This window comes from Physella acuta, unplaced genomic scaffold (assembly GCF_028476545.2).
Source record: "Physella acuta isolate Inbredline_101_S28 unplaced genomic scaffold, ASM2847654v3 ptg000693l, whole genome shotgun sequence".
Taxonomy (NCBI): Eukaryota; Metazoa; Mollusca; class Gastropoda; family Physidae; genus Physella; species Physella acuta.
The window spans coordinates 195545-217736 of NW_026732212.1; the positions used below are offsets into that span (position 1 = coordinate 195545).

The following is a 22192-nucleotide window of genomic DNA, read 5'->3' on the forward strand; positions in this document are numbered from 1 at the left end:
GTGGGGTATCACTTCCGGCTATCAGAAATCGCTTGGCAAAGAACAATAAATTTGAAACAATACTTACATTTGAAAATTTCTTCAACATTACTGAAACGGTATTAAAGTTTTTGTGTTCACATACAGACAGACACATCCTTCGGGGAGGCGTAAAACGTCGAGACTTTTAAAATCGGCGTTTTCAATGTTTTGCAAGACTACAATACTTCCTCTTTAATTGTTATACGAGAAAGTGAAAAGGTCAAAGTATATTTTGGTCTTGTGTCACGTTTAATAATTTTCAAAGAAACTATTCGTTATCCACATGCACATTTTTAACATGGTTCAAACTTATTTTTAAAAATTAAAATTTCTCCGCTTTTACATACAGTTTTGGCAGAATTTCTATACAGTATTATCTAATGTTTTCATTTTGAAATGTTTTGAATCAAAGTAAGAAACAAAAAATAAAACTTTAAAATTTAATTACATTTACGAGACAGTCATTTGAATTTGAGGTAATGATGCAAGTATATCAGTCCATGCTTCTTGAGTGACATCTCTTTTGCCAATAAGTGGAGTAACAATTTGAGCGATCTGTAGAGCTGGGGCAATGTAGTCAGTCCATGACTCTTGTGTTAGCTCTTTCTTGCCAATGAGAAGAGGTGCAACAGTGCCTGCAACTTGGAGGACCGTTCCAAGGATATCAGTCCATGATTCTTGGGTCAGTTCTTTCTTGCCAAGAAGAAGTGGAGCAACAGTAGTTGCAACATTTAGGACAGTTCCAAGAATATCAGTCCATGATTCTTGAGTTAGTTCTTTCTTGCCAAGAAAAAGTGGAGCAACAGTAGTTGCAACATTGAGGACCGTTCCAAGGATATCAGTCCATGATTCTTGGGTCAGTTCTTTCTTGCCAAGGAGAAGTGGTGCAACAGTGGTTGCAACATTGAGGACAGTTCCAAGAATATCAGTCCATGATTCTTGAGTTAGTTCTTTCTTGCCAAGGAGAAGTGGTGCAACAGTGGTTGCAACATTGAGGACCGTTCCAAGGATATCAGTCCATGATTCTTGGGGCAGTTCTTTCTTGCCAATAAGAAGTGGTGCAACAGTACCTGCAACTTGGAGGACCGTTCCAAGGATATCAGTCCATGATTCTTGGATAAGCTCTTTCTTGCCTATGAGAAGTGGTGCGACAGTGCCTGCAACTTGAAGAACAGTTCCAAGGATATCAGTCCATGCTTCCTCGGTCAATCCTTTCTTGCCAAGGAGAAGTGGTGCTACGGTGGTTGCAACATTGAGGACTGTTCCAAGGATATCAGTCCATGATTCTTCGGTTAGTTCTTTCTTGCCAATAAGAAGAGGTGCAACAGTGCCTGCAACTTGGAGGACCGTTCCAAGGATATCAGTCCATGATTCTTGGGTCAGTTCTTTCTTGCCAAGGAGAAGTGGTGCAACAGTGGTTGCTACATTGAGGACTGTTCCAAGGATATCAGTCCATGATTCTTGAGTTAGTTCTTTCTTGCCAAGGAGAAGTGGAGCAACAGTTGTTGCAACATTGAGGACTGTTCCAAGGATATCAGTCCATGATTCTTGGGTCAGTTCTTTCTTGCCAAGGAGAAGTGGTGCAACAGTGGTAGCAACATTAAGTACCGTTCCTAGGATATCGGTCCATGATTCTTGAGTTAGTTCTTTCTTGCCAATAAGAAGTGGTGCAACGGTGGTTGCAACATTGAGGACCGTTCCAAGGATATCAGTCCATGATTCTTGGGTTAGTTCTTTCTTGCCAATAAGAAGTGGTGCAACGGTGCCTGCAACTTGGAGGACTGTTCCAAGGATATCAGTCCATGATTCTTGGGTTAGTTCTTTCTTGCCAATAAGAAGTGGTGCAACGGTGGTTGCAACATTGAGGACCGTTCCAAGGATATCAGTCCATGATTCTTGGGTTAGTTCTTTCTTGCCAATAAGAAGTGGTGCAACGGTGCCTGCAACTTGGAGGACTGTTCCAAGGATATCAGTCCATGATTCTTGGTTCAGTTCTTTCTTGCCAAGAAGAAGTGGTGCAACAGTGGTTGCAACATTGAGGACAGTTCCAAGAATATCAGTCCATGATTCTTGAGTTAGTTCTTTCTTGCCAAGGAGAAGTGGTGCAACAGTGGTTGCAACATTGAGGACCGTTCCTAGGATATCAGTCCATGATTCTTGGGTTAGTTCTTTCTTGCCAATAAGAAGTGGTGCAACAGTACCTGCAACTTGGAGGACCGTTCCAAGGATATCAGTCCATGATTCTTGGATTAGCTCTTTCTTGCCAATGAGAAGTGGTGCGACAGTGCCTGCAACTTGAAGAACAGTTCCAAGGATATCAGTCCATGCTTCCTCGGTCAATCCTTTCTTGCCCAGGAGAAGTGGTGCTACGGTGGTTGCAACATTGAGGACTGTTCCAAGGATATCAGTCCATGATTCTTCGGTTAGTTCTTTTTTGCCAATAAGAAGAGGTGCAACAGTGCCTGCAACTTGGAGGACCGTTCCAAGGATATCAGTCCATGATTCTTGGGTCAGTTCTTTCTTGCCAAGGAGAAGTGGTGCAACAGTGGTTGCTACATTGAGGACCGTTCCAAGGATATCAGTCCATGATTCTTGAGTTAGTTCTTTCTTGCCAAGGAGAAGTGGAGCAACAGTTGTTGCAACATTGAGGACTGTTCCAAGGATATCAGTCCATGATTCTTGGGTCAATTCTTTCTTGCCAAGGAGAAGTGGTGCAACAGTGGTAGCAACATTAAGTACCGTTCCAAGGATATCGGTCCATGATTCTTGAGTTAGTTCTTTCTTGCCAATAAGAAGTGGTGCAACGGTGGTTGCAACATTGAGGACCGTTCCAAGGATATCAGTCCATGATTCTTGGGTAAGTTCTTTCTTGCCAATAAGAAGTGGTGCTACGGTGCCTGCAACTTGGAGGACTGTTCCTAGGATATCAGTCCATGATTCTTGGGTTAGTTCTTTCTTGCCAATAAGAAGTGGTGCAACGGTGGTTGCAACATTGAGGACCGTTCCAAGGATATCAGTCCATGATTCTTGGGTTAGTTCTTTCTTGCCAATAAGAAGTGGTGCAACGGTACCTGCAACTTGGAGGACAGTTCCAAGGATATCAGTCCATGATTCTTGGGTCAGTTCTTTCTTGCCAATAAGAAGTGGTGCAACAGTGGTTGCAACATTGAGGACCGTTCCTAGGATATCAGTCCATGATTCTTGAGTTAGTTCTTTCTTGCCAAGGAGAAGTGGTGCAACAGTGGTAGCAACATTAAGTACTGTTCCAAGGATATCAGTCCATGATTCTTGAGTTAGTTCTTTCTTGCCAAGGAGAAGTGGAGCAACTGTGGTTGCAACATTGAGGACCGTTCCAAGGATATCAGTCCATGATTCTTGGTTTAGTTCTTTTTTGCCAAGGAAAAGTGGTGCAACAGTGCCTGCAACTTGGATGACTGTTCCAAGGATATCAGTCCATGATTCTTGAGTTAGTTCTTTCTTGCCCAGGAGAAGTGGTGCAACAGTGGTTGCAACATTAAGGACAGTACCAAGGATATCAGTCCAGGATTCCTGAGTCAGCTCTTTCTTGCCAATGAGAAGTGGTGCAACAGTACCTGCAACTTGAAGGACCGTTCCAAGGATATCAGTCCATGATTCTTGAGTTAGTTCTTTCTTGCCAAGGAGAAGCGGTGCAACAGTGGTTGCAACATTAAGGACAGTACCAAGGATATCAGTCCAGGATTCCTGAGTCAGCTCTTTCTTGCCAATGAGAAGTGGCGCAACAGTACCTGCAACTTGAAGGACCGTTCCAAGGATATCAGTCCATGATTCTTGAGTTAGTTCTTTCTTGCCAAGGAGAAGTGGTGCAACAGTGGTTGCAACATTGAGGACCGTTCCTAGGATATCAGTCCATGATTCTTGGGTCAGTTCTTTCTTGCCAAGGAGAAGTGGTGCAACAGTGGTAGCAACATTAAGTACCGTTCCTAGGATATCAGTCCATGATTCTTCTGTTAGTTCTTTCTTGCCAAGGAGAAGTGGTGCGACAGTAGTTGCAACATTCAGTACCGTTCCAAGGATATCAGTCCATGATTCTTGGGTCAGTTCTTTCTTGCCAATGAAAAGTGGTGCGACAGTGGTAGCAACATTAAGTACCGTTCCAAGGATATCAGTCCATGATTCTTGAGTTAGTTCTTTCTTGCCAAGGAGAAGTGGTGCGACAGTGGTAGCAACATTAAGTACCGTTCCAAGGATATCAGTCCATGATTCTTCGTTCAGTTCTTTCTTGCCAAGGAGAAGGGGAGCAACAGTCGTTGCAACATTAAGTACCGTTCCAAGGATATCAGTCCATGATTCTTGGGTCAGTTCTTTCTTGCCAAGGAAAAGAGGTGCAACAGTGGTTGCGATTTGAATGGCTGGACCAATAAAGTCTGTCCACGCTTCTTGGGCGTTCTCTCTCTTGCCAATAAAAGGTGCAACAACCTGAGCGATTTGGAGGGCTGGTCCAATGTAGTCGGTCCATGCTTCTTCTGACTTGATGGTGATGGTGATTGTACCAGAGATATCTTCCATGTTATCTCTTTTCTGTTAAAAAATATTTCATAAATTTTTTATTGAAAGTACGTATAAAGTAGGTTAAGTAGATTTTTAGTTCGCTCATATATTAACAAGCTTACAAAATCTTTCAAGTAGGGAAATATCTCAACATCATTTGTGTATAAATAACCAAGTTAAAATATTTTATTATTCATGTGTAAAATTTTACAGTTTTTCTAGCTGAAGATTTAAAATGCAAGCATAAATCAAAACATTGTTTCTTTTTTATGAAAATTTATCATTTTTCCATCGATTAGGTTTTTATTAGAATGTGATTCGTTTCCTGATTTAAATATTTCCAACATTTTTTTCGTTCAACAGTAACAAGAAAGGCTGATCCTAGATTTCTTAACAAGGTTTTAGATGTTATCAGTATAATATGTGTTTTTACCTGTTCTTCTTGAGATTTGATGTTGATGGTGATGGTACCACTAATGTCCTGTCCATCTCTCTTCTGTGGGCGGATTAAATGTATTTAGATACGTGTGCTGATATTTTACGTCGAAATAAATGTTTAAAGCAATATCGTATCTATAATATACAACAGTGCATATATATATATATATATATATATATATATATATATATATATATATATATATATATATATATATATATATATATATACATATATATATATATATATATATATATATATATATATATATATATATATATATATATATATATATATATATATATATAATACATTTAAAACATCAAATATCTTCTGAGACGTTATCTTACAGAGAAGATTGCGGGAAGGATTGAGGTTGTGCTCCATCCTTCCAGAGCCTTGATGGTGATGGTGATGGTACCAGAGATATCCTCCTCCCTTTTCTACAGCCATGGTGTACATGTTTTGGTGGAGGTGGGGGGGGGGGGTGGGAATTAAAAAGTTTAGAAATACATTAATTATTGCCATTTACTGTATTAGTACACTTGGTAAATAAATTTTTACTTTGGAGACTTCTGTTTGTTACAAACTAAATGAATTTCCATTGTAGTGTTGTTCAGTTTGTATTTACCTGCACTTCATCAGCCCTGAAGTTGATTGAGATGGTCCCAGAGATGTCCTCCTGTGGTGGGGAAGATATTTTTATCTCAATTATTTAGCGGTATTTGTTTGGGTGTGTGTCTTTGGTTGTTTCTGTGTGTGTGTCTTATCTAGCTATTACCATTATATTAATACAAACCCCTTCGACATAGACATGCCCCTACAACAATTGTAGCGAAATGTACGTTATTATTTCTGCACACTTATCTTTAAGTCATTACATAGTATGTCAATAAATTATGAAAATTTATCTTTGCATAGTCTTTCTGTAAATTTTTTACATTTATCTGTACTGTATGTCACTTATCTCTACCGTCTTTACATAATCTATCAGTAGATCATGAACACTTATCTCTAAAGTCTTTACATAATCTGTCAGTGGATCACGAACGCTTATCTTTGCCTAGTCTGCCAGTAGAACATTCAAACTTTTCCTTACCGGAATCTGGGCCTCCTCAGATCGGATGGTGATGGTGATGGTACCAGAAATGTCCTCTTGGACGGGCATGCCAGTGATGGCGCCCACAAGGAGCAAGGTCAGGAGGGCGGGGACAAACATTGTGACCGCTATGGGCAGTTAAATGAACCAATAGATAACATTAAAGTCACACAACAAGTTCAATGAAACAACAGATAACATTAAAGTCACAAAACAAGTTCAATGAGAAAATAGATAAAATTAAAGTCAAACAACAAGTTCAATGAGAAAACAGTAATAAACATAGTTGGATACACGCGGGTGAATATGGTCATATAGTTACACCATCAGGTAAATGGTGTAAGCGCACATTATAATTTTGATATGTTTATAGAACACATTTTTTATTGCGAAAGTTAAGTGTGAGCTACAAAATATCCGACGGCTGGTTGCAGTTTTAAGCTGCTCCGTGTCAAAGTGAAAATTTTGATGAACACTATCGAGATGTCATGTATAGATGCCACATCACGACGTGACATGCAATCATCCTTACAATTTTTAAATTTGTCAGATTGTGTTTCCTAAAGTTCCTCATTAAGCCCACCAAGTCTACTATGGCTACATTGGTTATTGTTAAATGAAAAGTTATTGACGACGTAAATGTGAAGTTTTGAAGCCATGCACTTATGTAAAAGTAAATTAGATCTTACCACTGTAAGCTGATTCTACAATGTTCAACATTCATAGCGATGTTGCCCAGATTTATACTAAAACTTTTAAAATTTAGTTTTCTTTAAGTCACGAATTAATTAGATAAACAAAAGGCACAGAAATAGATTATAACGTTAGCTTTAGATTAGGTCAGAGGTCAAAAAGTGTCGTTTATGTGGGGCAGCTTGAGCTCTCATTAGAGACTTGAACAAATTTCTTCAAAAACACCACACGAGTGCTGCTCTACTCCAACACACCCACACCACACCACAACCACACCACAACCACACCACACCACACCACACCACACGAGTTCCTAGTGCTGCTGCACCACTCACGTAAACTCAATTTTTATTTTACTCCAACACAACGAAACCACAGCACATCACAACACACACCACAACCACACCACAACCACACCACAACAACACCATAATCACTCCATAACCACACCACAACTACACCAAAACCCTCACCACAAACACACCAAAATAACATAACAACCACACCACAACCACATTATAACCACACTATAACCACACCACAACAACCCCACAATCACACCACAATCACACCACAACCAACACCACAAACACACCATACCACAACCACACCACAACACACCACAACTACATCACACCACAACCACACCATACCACAACCACACCACGCCACAACCCACATCACAACCACACTACAACCACACCACAACCACACCACAATCCCAACACAACAACATCACACCACAACCACACCACACCACACCACAACCCACACCACAACCACACTACAACCACACCAAAACCACACCACAACCACAACTACATGACAATCACACCACACCACAACCACACCATATCCCACACCACACTCACATCACAACCACACCATTACAGCAACCAAACCACAAAAACACCACACACTGCGACTAAAACATGTCTACTCCATGTTCCATCAATTCATCTATCTATATACTACTAAAACTCAAGTTTGTTTACATGTTTGAATATTTATTTGTTTGTTTGTTTGGCTGATTTCGTACTGCAAGGAAACTGCTCTATATGGGGGGCTGTAAAATAGTATGTAGGTAGAGAATTATGTTTGATTGCAGACAGACTGTTAATCACACATTTATTTAAAGATGTTAATTAGTTTATTGATTTATTCATAGGTAGATTAACCACATTAATTTTAAAGTTTCAGAACAATGGCTAAACTTTGACTGAGTAGTGACGTTTGATAACTCATTTTTTTTTTTTTTTTTTTTTTTTATTGGGGAGAATCTGCATTATGTGTAGAGCTGTAAAATAGGATTTTGGGTGGTAAATATTGTTCTTTCTTAAACACACTGTTAATTACAAACTAATTTAAAGTCGTTAATTAATTTATTGATATATTCATTTGTAGATTAACCACATTAATTATAAAAGTTTAGAACAATAAATTTAGTAATAGTAAAAAGATTTTTTTTTTACAACATTGTTTTCAATTATTTTTTTCCTACGGCCTATATGTGAATGATAAGGTTGACTATCAGGACCTCGCGGGGTACAGGGCAGGTGAAGAAGAGTTCACCTGTTTCTATGTTCTCAGCATATGTGGGATAGTGTGGTCAGAGCCATGCCCGGCCGGAATCGTTTTTTTTTTTTTAAATACAAACATGTCTGAGACTTAGCGGGGCACTGGGCAGGTGAAGTAGAGTTTAGTAGAGTATTTGAAATATAAAAAACGTCTTTTGGGATGATAAGTGCTGACAGACGTGATGTCATTTATGGATGACCCCCGAAACCCACAGTTATCTAACTAGATAACGGGTAGTCTAGTCATCTATAATAGCCGTCACCCTAACTAACCCTTAAACTTTTAAAACTCTCACCCATTAGATGTCAAGTTTTTAAACTTTCACCCATCAGATGTCAGTTTTTAAACTTTCACCCTTCAGATGTCAAGTTTTTAAACTTTCACCCATCAGATGTCAGTTTTTAAACTTTCACCCTTCAGATGTCAAGTTTTTAAACTTTCACCATTCAGAAGTCGAATTCTTATACTTTCACCCACTAGATATCAAATTTTTAAACTATTACCCATCAAATGTCAAGTCCCCCCCCCCCCCCCAGAGGACATTTTTTTAAATTTGTTGCTCTTCTGTCCATCTAGGACGTCAGGACAAGATAACCACCATAACTATACCGTCGTTATTTCAAATTCAAAGTTTTTGTGTCAAATAGAATATGCCGAGAAGGCCAAGAGCCTACAACATATAATGAATAAAAATAAAAGCCAGTATTTTCGTTGTTTTTCAAATTACGCTACATCGTACTTTTTTTTATTTTTCAAGCTTTTAGTTAACTAGCTTCCTCATCAAGTCTATCTGACTAGATCAAAACGGGCGGGCTAAATTTCAAGCACTTCTAAACGACCAATTTCTTTGAAATTCCACATGTGGTTCAATACTCAAATAATGCAGTAAAAAGGAGAAAATAAATTATTTTCTTTAAATATATGATAAAATATAATAAAACACTACTATTTAAATAAAGAAAAGAGTGGGTCTCTCTAAATACTAGTAAAGGTATCCAATAGATTATTAAGTGACCCACACTTTTCTTTATGTTTATTTAAATAGTAGTGTATTATATATTTAAAGAAACTCATTTATTTTCTCATTTTTACTGCATTACTTTTCGAGTGACCTCCGAAGACCGGATGTGGTATTTTATTATATTTCCGGTTTCTTAAAAACCGATGACATTGATGTGAACGAAATTTAGTAGGCCTACAAAGGTATAAGAACTTATCATCTTGAATTTTTCACATTTAGTGATTTTCGGAGAAAAGAAGTTCTCTTGACGGTATTTCCGATTTCTCAAAAAATATTACTTCTCCTGAACCGTTTTGTTTTAAACTTTTCATGTAGGTGAAGAGTTCATAAAATTTGACTTAATTACATTTTTAATTAACTTATTATTAAAAATTAATGAATGTTTTCTTATAAAGTACTAATTTTACGCGCTATTATGCACATATTTTACGCGTCTAATTTGGTGCGCAATTCTTTTTAAGTATTAATTTTTAATGTAAAAAAAATAAATTTAAATATTTCTATATACCGATTGCACTGGAAGTGTCATCTCCCTTAGTGATATATAAGAATATAAGAGAATATTTTGGAGAGATCACTCCAGCTTTACTTAAATATCACACTCATATTGTCGTTATTAAATTCTCAATTTTGTGAATGAGAGGAATCCTAGTTGTTTTTCATTAAATTTTATTAATAGACTTGAAAAGATGGTCCCAAATGCTTCCAAATTGTTGTTGCCAGAAAGCTAATTTTTCAACCAAAATTGAATATTTCATGACATTTTTGAAAATAGTACAAAATAACTTCGGGTTTTACTATGGCTAGATATATTCAAATAAGTAATTACTTGTAATATAATAGTAATTTAGCTAAAACTTTTATTTTTTATTTCGATCAGTAGAGTTAGGGTGTTGTGTTGATAGGAGATATTATATTATTTAAAATAGTTAAACTACAAGACAGTATCCCCATTCACCGCTGTTGTGTATTTTATCATGGAAAACGTTTTGTGATTTTTATAGTTTTACTTCCCCTAACCATTCCGCTTAACTGTAAAAAGGGGTTGAGGGCGGTTTTTTAAAATATTGAATTGATAAAATAATTCTAAACGTCTTTTCAGTGGCTTATATTCATTACAAAAATATGAAAATTAGCGCAATCGATGGTTCCCAAACGGCTTATTAAAAAAAACTATAATTTTATTGCTTGCCATATTTAAAAAAAAAGATTTTAATATTTAATGATTACTTAGACTGTTCAAGCCTGTTCTGAGTGAAACATTTTGATGGGTAATTTTTCACCTCACAATATGGACATAGGCCGACCCCAGATTTACCTGTGACAATATTTTCTGGCGATTACAAGTTGACCCAAAAAAATCCTAATATTTAACATCACCATAATCTTTTGGTGATCTTAGTTGTAGATTTTAGGCGTATTTTAGGGTTTGGGCAATGATTAGGATTAGTGTGGTGTGATGTGTGGGTTAAGGGTTAGGTCAAGGGGGAAGGCTCCGGTAAAAAAAATATTTTAATACTCGTTAGAAAACAGTTATTTCTTTACAGCTTTATTAAGATACATCGGCATATGCACTTCCACTAAAAATTCGTGGAAAAATCTTGGTAACTATGACAACGGCGCCCATCTTGAAAAATTAACCCCCTCGTAGGTTTTCCACCATCCATAAAATATTATATTTTAAGCCCAATAAATAATGAATTCATAATCTTCTTTCATATTTTGGGGTACACAGCTAAAAATCTTAAGTGCATATCTTCTAAATAATTTATTATAAATTTTCAAAAGGTTTGTCCGTTCAAAACACTTAATTTCGGGGAATTTTGGGGCATTAAAACTAGTGTTTTGAACGGACACAAATTTTGAAAATGTGGGGTAGTGTGTGGATTTGTGCGTAAGTTTGTGCTAAAATATTTTAAGACAGCTTTAGTATAAGTCAATCTTTCCAGGTAAGTTCATCATTAAAATAAATTGCAATAAAATATAAATTTAAAAAAAAAACTCGTAAATTTTTATCATACGTAATTTAAAAAATCAATATACAGCATTACTATGAGGAGACTTTTACTGAAAAAAAAGCGAATGCTAAATCGATTGATTGATGGTTTTGTACTGTCTCGTATATACGAAGTATAGAGAAAGTCTTCTAATCGTGCAAAAAAAAAATTTTACAGCTCCCTGGGTCGAGAAAGACATAGTTTTGCAATCTTGTCCGTATGTCTGTGTGTATGTGGGTGTATGTAAACACGATAACTTGAGTAACGTTGCAGCTAGGTTGATGAAATTTCATATATAAATATTATATCAAAATCGGATATCCATATCAACTTTTGAGCGATTTTTGATAAACGGAAGTGGAACTTTTTCTACTTTGAATTTTTCAAAAGCCTATAACTTGATTATTATATTAGATATATTACTGAAATGTCATATGTAAGTAAAATTCTCTGCCTTATCTCAAATTTTGACTAATTTCCGTTAACAGAAAGTAGTAATTTTCGCTATTTCTGATTTCTCAAAAAACGCTTATGAATTTTTTATGAATTTATAAAGTACTAATAATATTCCGCACTATTATGCACTATTATGCACATTTTATGTGGCGTTCACTTGGTGTGCAATTCTTTTTTCTACGAGATTTTATTCTATTTTAAAAAGTTTAAGTATATAAAATGGATTACAAATCATGTCCATATCCCAAGTTGCCATCCCCTGTTGTTTTAAATAAGAATATTCGAGAAAATTTAGGGGAGATCACTTCCCGTTTGTTTAAATATATTTTCTAGTATTTGATATCTAAGTTGCGGGCTCAATTGATTGCAGTTTGGTTATGGTGTGTTTTAGTTGTATAGTCTCATTTGATGGTAGCTTTGTCAGTGGTCTCATTTGATAGTAGTTGTGTCAGTGGTCTCATGTGATGGTAGTTGTGTCAGTGGTCTCATGTGATGGTAGGTCATAGGGGGTCGGCGTGGTCGAGTCGGGAAAGCTCATGGTTGCTAAACCCAAAAGTCCCAAGATCGAACCATCGGGCAGATGAGGCTCGTTAGTTGGGAACAACAACTCTTCTAGGAGAGACAACTCCAAAATTAAACAACTGCTGCCTTGTAGTTTGTTCTTGGTTGGACAAAGGCTATGGAAGTAAATCAAACAAGAAAAGCAGGCTGAAATCGGAGTCAATGGCCTCAATGCCGCAAAACCAGTTGACACGTAATCTTTAATTGTGATGGAAGCAATGTCGAGTTGGCAAAGCTCATGGTTGATAAATTCGAAAAAAAGTCTCGAGTTCAAACCCTCTGGCTGATAAGGCTCGATCCCTCCCAACACTAAAAATTAAGAACGAAGAAGAAGAAGAAGAAGTGTTCTCATGTGATGGTAGTTGTGTCAGTGGTCTCATGTGATGGTAGTTGTGTCAGTGGTCTCATGTGATGGTAGTTGTGTCAGTGGTCTCATGTGATGGTAGTTGTGTCAGTGGTCTCATGTGATGGTAGTTGTGTCAGTGGTCTCATGTGATGGTAGTTGTGTCAGTGGTCTCATGTGATGGTAGTTGTGACAGTGGTCTCATTGATAGTAATATAAAAAAGAGCATAGTGTTGGGAGAGATCGTGTTTGAACCAGACCTGTGTAGTGTAAGCCACTGCAGCCTTCTGTTGATGTTTCTAATCTAAAAAATTGCAATATTATTTGTTTCTATCAGTTTAAAAACGGATGTCGTGATTTGTATGAACACGTTCTTATCTCAATCCTTTTTGTGAGCATGACAGCTGGTCGGTTGTGTTACATAACATTGTCCAATGGATGTTCGCTGGGCACTTTAGAATTATGTTAAAACTACCAAACATGTGGAGATATTTTATACAAGTTTATATTGTAATAAAAGAGTTACTAGTATTAGAAGTGGTGGACTTCAGTGGTCATTAGATGGGTGAGCAGGACCAAATTAGCATAACCCGATAAGGAAATACAGTTAAGTGACACCCCGGCTCCAGAGTTAAGTGACATCACGGCTCCAGAGTTAAGTGACACCCCGGCTCCACATTTGACACCCCGGCTCCACATATAACACGACTGGCTCCACATGTGACACCCCGGCTCCAGAATTGTGTACTCTAATGTTAACAATTGTTGTTACGTGTTATACGTTACACTTCTTAGCCACGCCAACAAATGTTTAAAATGACATATCTTAGCTTTTACTGAATCTAAACACACACACACACACACACACACACACACACACACAAAGTACTGATGTAAAAATTCTTGTTTTGTTCTGTTCATAAGTTGTATTTTTTTGTAAAGGGTGAAAACATTAGGAAAACATTGAAATAAAGGGTTGCATTCAATGTACACATGAAAGGTAACATTAACAGTACACATGAAAGGTAACATTAACAGTACACATGAAAGGTAACATCAACAGTACACATGAAAGGTAACATCAACAGTACACATCAAAGGTAACATCAACAGTACACATGAAAGGTAACATCAACAGTACACATGAAAGGTAACATCAACAGTGCACATGAAAGGTAACATCAACAGTACACATGAGAGGTAACATCAACAGTAAACATAAAAGGTAACATCAACAGTACACATGAAAGGTATAATTAGCATGACGACAAACTGGACCCGGTCTCAGTTTTCTAGCAGAGCTCTTGTCCAGCAGATGGCCAAGTCACACGTCACACTTCTGGCCAGATCACTTTTCTAAATTTTATTTTATTTTTTTCATCACCTTCTTCTGCAATTTTTTTTTCTATAAAAACTGTTTTATCTGATGAATTCGGTGAACTTATTTCAAGATAACCCGTTTTTATCTTATGCATTTGGTGAATTAATTTTTTGTGTTGTGTTCTTAAAACCCAGTTACGTCATGACATGCGCAATTAAATGGTGTCACCCCCCCCCCCCCTCCCCGGTAAAATAAAAAAAATAATATATATATATATATATATATATATATATATATATATATATATATATATATATATATATATATATATATATATATATATATATATATATTAGGCATACTGCTAGCTTCGCTTAGGTTTTCAAAAACTTTTGAGAATTTGATTGATTATTTAATTGGTGATTGGCTGTTATGAGGAGTGCTTAGGATCGAAGCTTAAACAGTCTGAGTAATTTTAGGACTTGCAAACATTGGTGGAGTATTCGCAAACTTAATACTAGCAAGGTTAAATGAACTGCGATGGCTTCCTTAATATTATAAATAAAATTTTATATTAAATACACTTTCGCAATTTAATTTTAAAATTTTTGTACAATACTTAGCTTAATTTATAACGAAATATCTATTTAAACGAATGCTATACTTTGTGATTTTTGTTTTTTCTTTAAAATAGAAAAAAAATTACTTAAAAATTATTGCTTTGAAGTTACCTCATCTGTATAAATACCAAATAATGTAGTCTTTGGTTACTTTTTCACAAACAATTGTTTATATAAGAAAATATGGCATCTGGACAAATCTAACGACCCTAAGCGGATATGGCGAGTTTTTTCTGACACTCCTAGATAACATCTCACAAAATATCAAGGGGGGGGGGGGGGGGTCGTCCGTCAAGGTTTTTTTTCGTAAAATAGCTCATATAAGGCGCCGGTCAGTCGAGGTCAGTTTTGACCCTATCTTCCTGGACTTTGCGGCCAACCGGCATCGGCCACCGTGTTCTATTGCCCTAAGACAGGAGCCTGCTAAATTTGAAGCGCCTGCGGCACCGGGAAGTGCCCTGTCGACCACTTTGCTTTATATATATATATATATATATATATATATATATATATATATATATATATATATATATATATATATATATATATATATATATATATATATATATATATATATATATATGTATATATTTACATATATATATATATAAAGCAAAGTGGTCGACAGGGCACTTCCTGTATATGTATTCACATTTTAAAATTATTTTACCTACCACTCCCTCCCCCATACTTGGATTAAAACATAAGTTATTACGATTCTTAACCAAGACGTTTACCTCAGGCATATTTTGCAACGTTTAGTTAATGCAACTTCCACGGCGATAGCTTCAAACTCTGCTCAGATATAATATTAAGGATTTTTTTCTATAATCGGTTTTAAATACAGCTTGATGTAGCAATTTTTTCTTCATCGATAGCAGATTTACATCATGGTTTCACCCCCCCCCCCCCAGCAGTATATCGGGTCACTTTTGGGTCGCATGGTGCTGGTGGAGGGTGAGGCGCAAAGGATATATAGTAAAATACTACGCCAACTGGCGGAGCAGGTGGTGGGGGCGCAGGAGCCGGAGGTACAGCGACATATAATAAAATACTCCCCCACTTGGTGGAGTGGCGGAGCAGGTGGGTGAGGGTTAGACATGTTATAAAGTAAAATACTACGCCAACTGGCGGAGCAGGTGGTAGTGGTGGTGGAGGCGGAGGCGGAGGTACAATGAGATATAGTAAAATACTACGCCAACTGGCGTAGTTTACCCGACAAAGAGATTCCACCTCACCTTCGTGTAAGACGAACGAAATTCCACCCTCGTAAATCACCTCTGCTCCGCATACCTCGCATACCTGAGACGGAGCTCACATTCTAATGCACCCTGTGAACCCGCACCTGTCGGTCATAAATCAACCTGGGCGGGGGAAAAAGCCATTAATCACTGCGCGGCACCTGTCAAACGGGCAACGGGCGAAACCGCTGACCGACTCAAAGTTATTTGATGTGTTGATTGATGTGTAGCAGCTGAAGTAAATGGTTGTTGGGACCCTACACAAAGAACTTCTAATATTTTTTTTTACACGCTTGTCAGAAAAAACAAATAAAAAACAAATAAACACAAACAAACAAATAAACAAACAAACAAATTAAATTTAAAAATTTTAAAAATTTAAATTTAAAAATTTAAAAATTTAAAAAAATAAAAATTAAAAATAAAAAAAAATAAAAAAATTAAAAATAAAATTTAAATTTAAAAATTTTAAATTAAAAATAAAATTAAAAACTAAAAATCAAACTAATTAAAACTCATTACAAACAAACTCATTAAAATAAAAAAATAATGGTCAATATGTAACTAGGTCACCGGTGGTGATTACGTAACTAGGTCACCGGTGGTGATTACGTCACAAGGTCACCCCCTCACCTGACCTATTGAACTACTTCCCCTTCACCCTCCGCCACCTCCTCCGCCATTTTACTATATTTTACTATATCTCATTGTACCTCCGCCTCCACCACCATCACCACCTGCTCCGCCAGTTGGCTTAGTATTTTACTATATAACATGTCTAACCCTCACCTACCTGCTCCGCCACTCCACCAGGTGGGGGAGTATTTTACTATATCTCGTTTTTACCTTCGGCTCCTGCACAACCACCACCTGCTCCGCCAGTTGGCGTAGTATTTTACTATATATTCTTTGCGCCTCACCCTCCACCACCACCATGCGACCCTGACAGTTATAATTTTAACCATGGCTTTAACGAGACTTTAATGTAAATATGTAAATAAGACAGAACCATGACTGATGGGGTTGTTTTTATTCAATAAAAAGTTATTATATTTTATTATATATATATATATATATGGTCTTTTGTGATTTTTTTATGTGTGTTATTGTTTTGTTAATTGTCCCTGAAAGTTATGTAACTCGGTATCCTGTATAAGATGTATTACTGGAATCAAAATCAACCATTTAAAACGCTGGATCCGAGTTGGAAACATCCCTTTACGGCTCTGATCGGTGGCCCAGCCAGGAGTGGTAAAACAGTATACAGGGAATACTATAAACACAGCAGTATAAGAACCCTATACCATGTCCAGTGATTGTTTTTGTTTTCACTGCTGTGGTTGGGATTCCAGTGAGAGCACGGCAATGTTGGAGCAAATGGAAACTGGTCTTGACATCGGACCAGATGAAGTGAGATTGTATCCTGTACAGATGATCAGTAGCTTTCATTAGACTAATCAAGGAGAGATGAGTCTGGGGTATGAGAGAGTGTTTGTACAGCGGTCGAGAGGTGGAACCTTTATTGAACCCCTTGATGAGACTCCACCAGCACCTAACCCAGCTCCCGTCAGGGACAGTGACCTCAGGTTCCACGATGAGAAGGAAAGAATCCAAACATTTTCGGGGTGTTGGTCCGACGTCTACCAAGTGGACCGTATCAGTTTGGCTAAAAATGGTTTTGTTTTCATTGGACCTGGCGACCTTGTCAAGTGTGTTTTCTGTTTGAATACGTTGAGGGGGTGGGAAACGGGGGATGTGGTAGAAGATGAGCATCTACACCATTATCCAGACTGTCCTTTTGTACATTCACACACACATACACACAACACACTCACAGGAGTTGTTTTAAGTAAATAAAATTTTATATACATTTAAATGATCTTTTGTGCTTTATTGTGATATCTGATTTAAAGGTGTGACAACTTTCCCTTCCAACTTTGAAACTGTTGAAAACAAGAAACGTCTGACTCTAGTATAAACTCTACCCCCACCAATTCCAAAACATGCATGTACCAACTTTGAAACATGTCACGGTGAAAACAGAACCCTGTCCCACTCTCGAATAAAATCTGCCCTTAACCAATTCCAAAACACACATAGACCAACTTTGAAACCTGTCTCGGCGAAAGCAAAACTCCTACGACTCTAGTATAAACTCTGCCCCAACCAACTCCAAAACATCCATGTACCAACTTTCAAAACTGCCACGGTGAAAACAAAAACCACCCACACTCAAAGCGAAAAGTGCCCAAACTCAAATCAGAACTGTCGGACATTAAATCTGACTGTTGTTGATGTCTCACATCAATCTCTTTTGGTGATGGATTAGAACTCATGTCCAACCGTATTCACGTACGACCCATTCACCTTGGAAGGTCGGGCGGAACATGGATGATGGTAGTATTAATGGTGTCACCATACCATACTTTCAAAAAAAATTATTGGTATCGATCATATTCATGAAGTAGATAGTCTACATACAACACACGGAGTCAACTCGGGTCGATCAACATTATTTCTTTACTCGATCAAAAACCTCTGACACTGTGCGTATAACTGCTCGGTCTAGGTGTGGCCCCAGCCTGTCTCGTGTTGGCCAGATGGTATTCAGATAAAAAAATAACGCCTTCGTCTGAACTTCGCGGGAACGTAATTACTTTAACAGCTGCGTGAGGAAGGACAAAGAAACTTGGTTTAGAAATAACCCTATCGCGGTGGGGGGAGACAACTCCCGTGGGAATGGAATTCAAATAAAAAGTAATTTTTACAGCGGCGTGGGGAAAGACAAAGAGATTCCCCGGTGATAAAAATCATGTCACTATCGTGTAAGACGAACAAAATTCTAGAGCCAATTAAAAAAAAAAGGACGAAGCCGAACGAGGTGTGGCATACCGGGGCATACCGGCACCGCCCCTCACATGCCAATGCGCGATGGGAATTCTTACCTGCGGCGATAAATTATGGTCGGCTGGGGAAAAAGCCATTCATCACTTGACAGTACCTGTCAAAAACCCAACCGGGGAAATCTTCTCTGGGGCTCGAAATTATTCGATACGTTGATTGATGTGTAGCAGGTGTAGTTAATGGTTGGTGGAAACCCCGACACAAAGAAATTCTATTTTTGTACACGTTAGCTTTACTCGATTATTTTAAACAACAACAAACAAACAAAAAACAAACAATCAAATTAAATTTAAAAATTAAAATTGAAAAATTGAAAAAATTTTAATTTAAAAATTAAAAATTAAAAAATTGAAATTTAAAAAAATTAAAAAATTTTAAATTAAAAAAAAAATTGAAAATTAAAATTAAACTAATTAAAAAACAAACTAATTAAAAACTCATTACAAACAAAGTCATTAAAATTAAAAAAAATAATGGTCCTTATATAACTAGGACACCTGTGGTGATTACGTAACTAGGTCACCGGTGGTTATTACGTCACAAGGTCACCCGCTCACCTGACCATCTCCCCCTGCGCCGGCACCACCTCCTTCACCCTGCGCCTGCGCCAATTGGTGTAGTATTTTACTATATGCCGTTGTACCTTCACCCTGCGCCTCCCCATCCTGCTCCGCCAGTTGGCGTAGTATTTTCCTATATATCCTTTGCGACTCCGCCTCACCCTGCGCCTCCACCAAAAATGATAACCTAAAGGAACCTAATATATTACTCCCCCCCCCCCCATCCTGCACCCTTATCGGGATTTGTCAAATTTGCTCTTAAAAGACTATTCAACACATTAATTAATCACTTAATTAAGTGGAATTATCATTTTAAATAAGCCTAGGGAATAGGTATGGTTACCCCCCCCCCCCCCCCCCCGTCAGGGCTTACATTATAATACATCACATTTAATTAATTGTAAGTTCAATAACATAATCCATAACAGTATTAATAAATTCCATGCAAATACTTTTTTTCCTGTGACTTATTTTTCTACAATTGATAATTCAACCTTATTTGGTTTCGGCCTCTGTGGACCGCAACTGTTGAAATTATTGTTATGCTCTTCTGTGAGTAATGTTTCCCGTGGTTCTCGTGTCATGTGACCTCTGGGACTCTGGGTAGTTGTGACTGGGACTCGGGTAGTTGTGTCTCCAAGCTGTGGGTAGTTGTGTCTACATGTTTTTATTTACTATAGAGTTACATGACTAAAAAACCATTGCGCACCCATTGAAACTAATGATGCGCTATTGAACGTGATGACACGTGTGGAGTAGTAGGATAGAACTGCCTACTAATTTGGTCAAATTTTTAATTAATTCATTAAAAATTTATCAGTCAACCAATTAAATCAAATTGAATGTCACAATGCATTGTCTTCATGTCTTAACCCACGTACCAATTACGAACCGTATCTGTCAGTTAGAAGTGCCCGCAATTTCGATCCGGCGTTTCGATCTAGACAGACAGACAGACTGACGAGGAAGTGAGTTAAATAAAAGCTTGAAAAAAATTCATAAAAGTTTCATAAAAAAACGTTTTAATAACAAGCTTTTATGTAATAATGCACTAAAAAGTAGAAAATAAATTATACACTACTATTTAAATTACAATAAAGAAAAGCGTGGGCCACTTTAGTATCTATTGGATACCTTTACTAATATTTATGAAGTAACCCACACTTTTCTTTATAGTAATTTATATAAGCCCTGCTAGGGTGGGGGGGGGGGGGATCACTAAAATCTATCTACCCTTCCCTAGGCTTATCTAACTACTGTCCGGTCAGTGCAAGTCCGGCTAAACCCAGACTGGTTAATAACCTAACCTTAGTCTAAATGATGAAAACAAAAATTTAAATTTATTACATGGAACCAATCAAAATAAGAAAGATGATAAACTACAGAATACACAAAACACGACTAAACAAAACTCAACGGGACAAAACACGACAAAACAAAACATACATACACCACATAAATGTGACCCAGAAACACTTCAACACACAGGCCTCGACATTCCCGCAGAATCTCCCTCCCTGTCCACACACCACATTCACGAATTAAAAACCAATACTACGCACAAGGAAATAGTCCCTAATACAGCAATAACTTACATTCAGGATGTAAAGCAAAGTGGAGCCACATTCCAAAACAAAATTTGCATAAATAATAACATCAAAATATAAACAAGACACAATAACCAGACTATAAACCGTTTTAAAAATCAAAATCATATCAGCGCCATAATAGCGGACTACTTAACTAAAAACCACAACAACCCTCAAAGGAACACAAAAAGTAACATTCACCTTTTTGTAATAAAATAATTAAATTATTCCCCAGCCCCTTACATTTAAATAGTAGTGTATAATTTATTTTCTACTTTTTAGTGCATTATTACATAAAAGCTTGTTATTAAAACGTTTTTTATGAATTTTTAATTAGTACTTTACATGTTTTATTTACAACTAGACTACCCGTCATCCGTTGGATAAACAAACTTGAGTTTTAGTAGGATACTAGACTATCCGTTATCTAGTTAGATAACTGTGGGTTTTAGGGGTCATCCATAAATAACATCACATCACAGGTGACCTTTTAAAAGTTCTATTAATTTTAATGACACCGATTTAAAATTTAGCCTTCATTCTTCAAAGCAAATTTTAAAATGCTTTTCTGGCATATCTAGCCCTGGCCACCTATAGCATGTTTAAATAACGTGAAAACCCGCCATTTTGCTCTTGGTAATTGTGGCCTAAAAAGGTCGGAAGTCATGCGTCCGGTCCGGACGCCATATTGTTGTTAGCAGCCGACCACGCCTCCAAGTTAGCGAGTAATCCTACTATATCTAGATCTAGAACCTAGATAGATATATCCCATGTATTCTCGAATTAGATGATCATTGAAGCTAAACAAAGATTTATATAAAATAATTAAGGCCTGAAATAGATTCTAGATGTAGAATTTAAAGCCTAGATCTAGAATTTACGTAAAGTCTAGTGACCTAGATCTAGATCTAGAATCTAGATTCATAACTTCAGCTTGACGCTTGTTCTCCCTTCGACAGCTGATCTGTAGATCTAGAGAAATTTATCGTAAAGCTAAATAAAAAGACAGTTGAAAATTTATATAAGTGTTGGAACGTAATAAATACAGCAAACAGACGTATTGTTAAAAATATAGCTGACAGAAAATTAGCTTTAGAAAGCGTTAAACATTGGAATGGGAACACAATCTTCTTCAATAGGCCGCCATTATTGATGTAAAAAATAAACACATCATGTGACGTCACTATTCCGTCAAGTCAAGTCGTTTTTCTAATCTTTT

The 22192-nt window shown here is 37.1% G+C and overlaps 1 protein-coding gene across 1 annotated transcript; it reads right to left on the minus strand.

Annotated features, from left to right (window-relative positions):
* Positions 1-251: 251 nt before the first annotated feature.
* On the minus strand, positions 252-6837 carry LOC131949382 (uncharacterized). Its single transcript, XM_059311248.1, has 6 exons — positions 6779-6837; positions 6090-6217; positions 5622-5672; positions 5341-5433; positions 4985-5047; positions 252-4581 (listed from the first exon to the last, which is right to left on the minus strand). Exons 1-6 carry the CDS (start codon positions 6807-6809, stop codon positions 472-474), a joined length of 4476 nt encoding a protein of 1491 aa, XP_059167231.1. The 5' UTR covers positions 6810-6837; the 3' UTR covers positions 252-471.
* Between the last annotated feature and the right edge of the window lie 15355 nt (positions 6838-22192).

Excerpts from the sequence above, each read along its gene's own strand:
- LOC131949382 (XM_059311248.1), bottom strand. The coding sequence starts at position 6,809 with ATGTTGAACATTGTAGAATCAGCTTACAGTG. Across the intron at positions 6,218-6,778 it reads TGTAGAATCAGCTTACAGTG|CGGTCACAATGTTTGTCCCC; the intron begins GTAAGATCTAAT and ends AACTGCCCATAG. Across the intron at positions 5,673-6,089 it reads CTGAGGAGGCCCAGATTCCG|GAGGACATCTCTGGGACCAT; the intron begins GTAAGGAAAAGT and ends TCCCCACCACAG.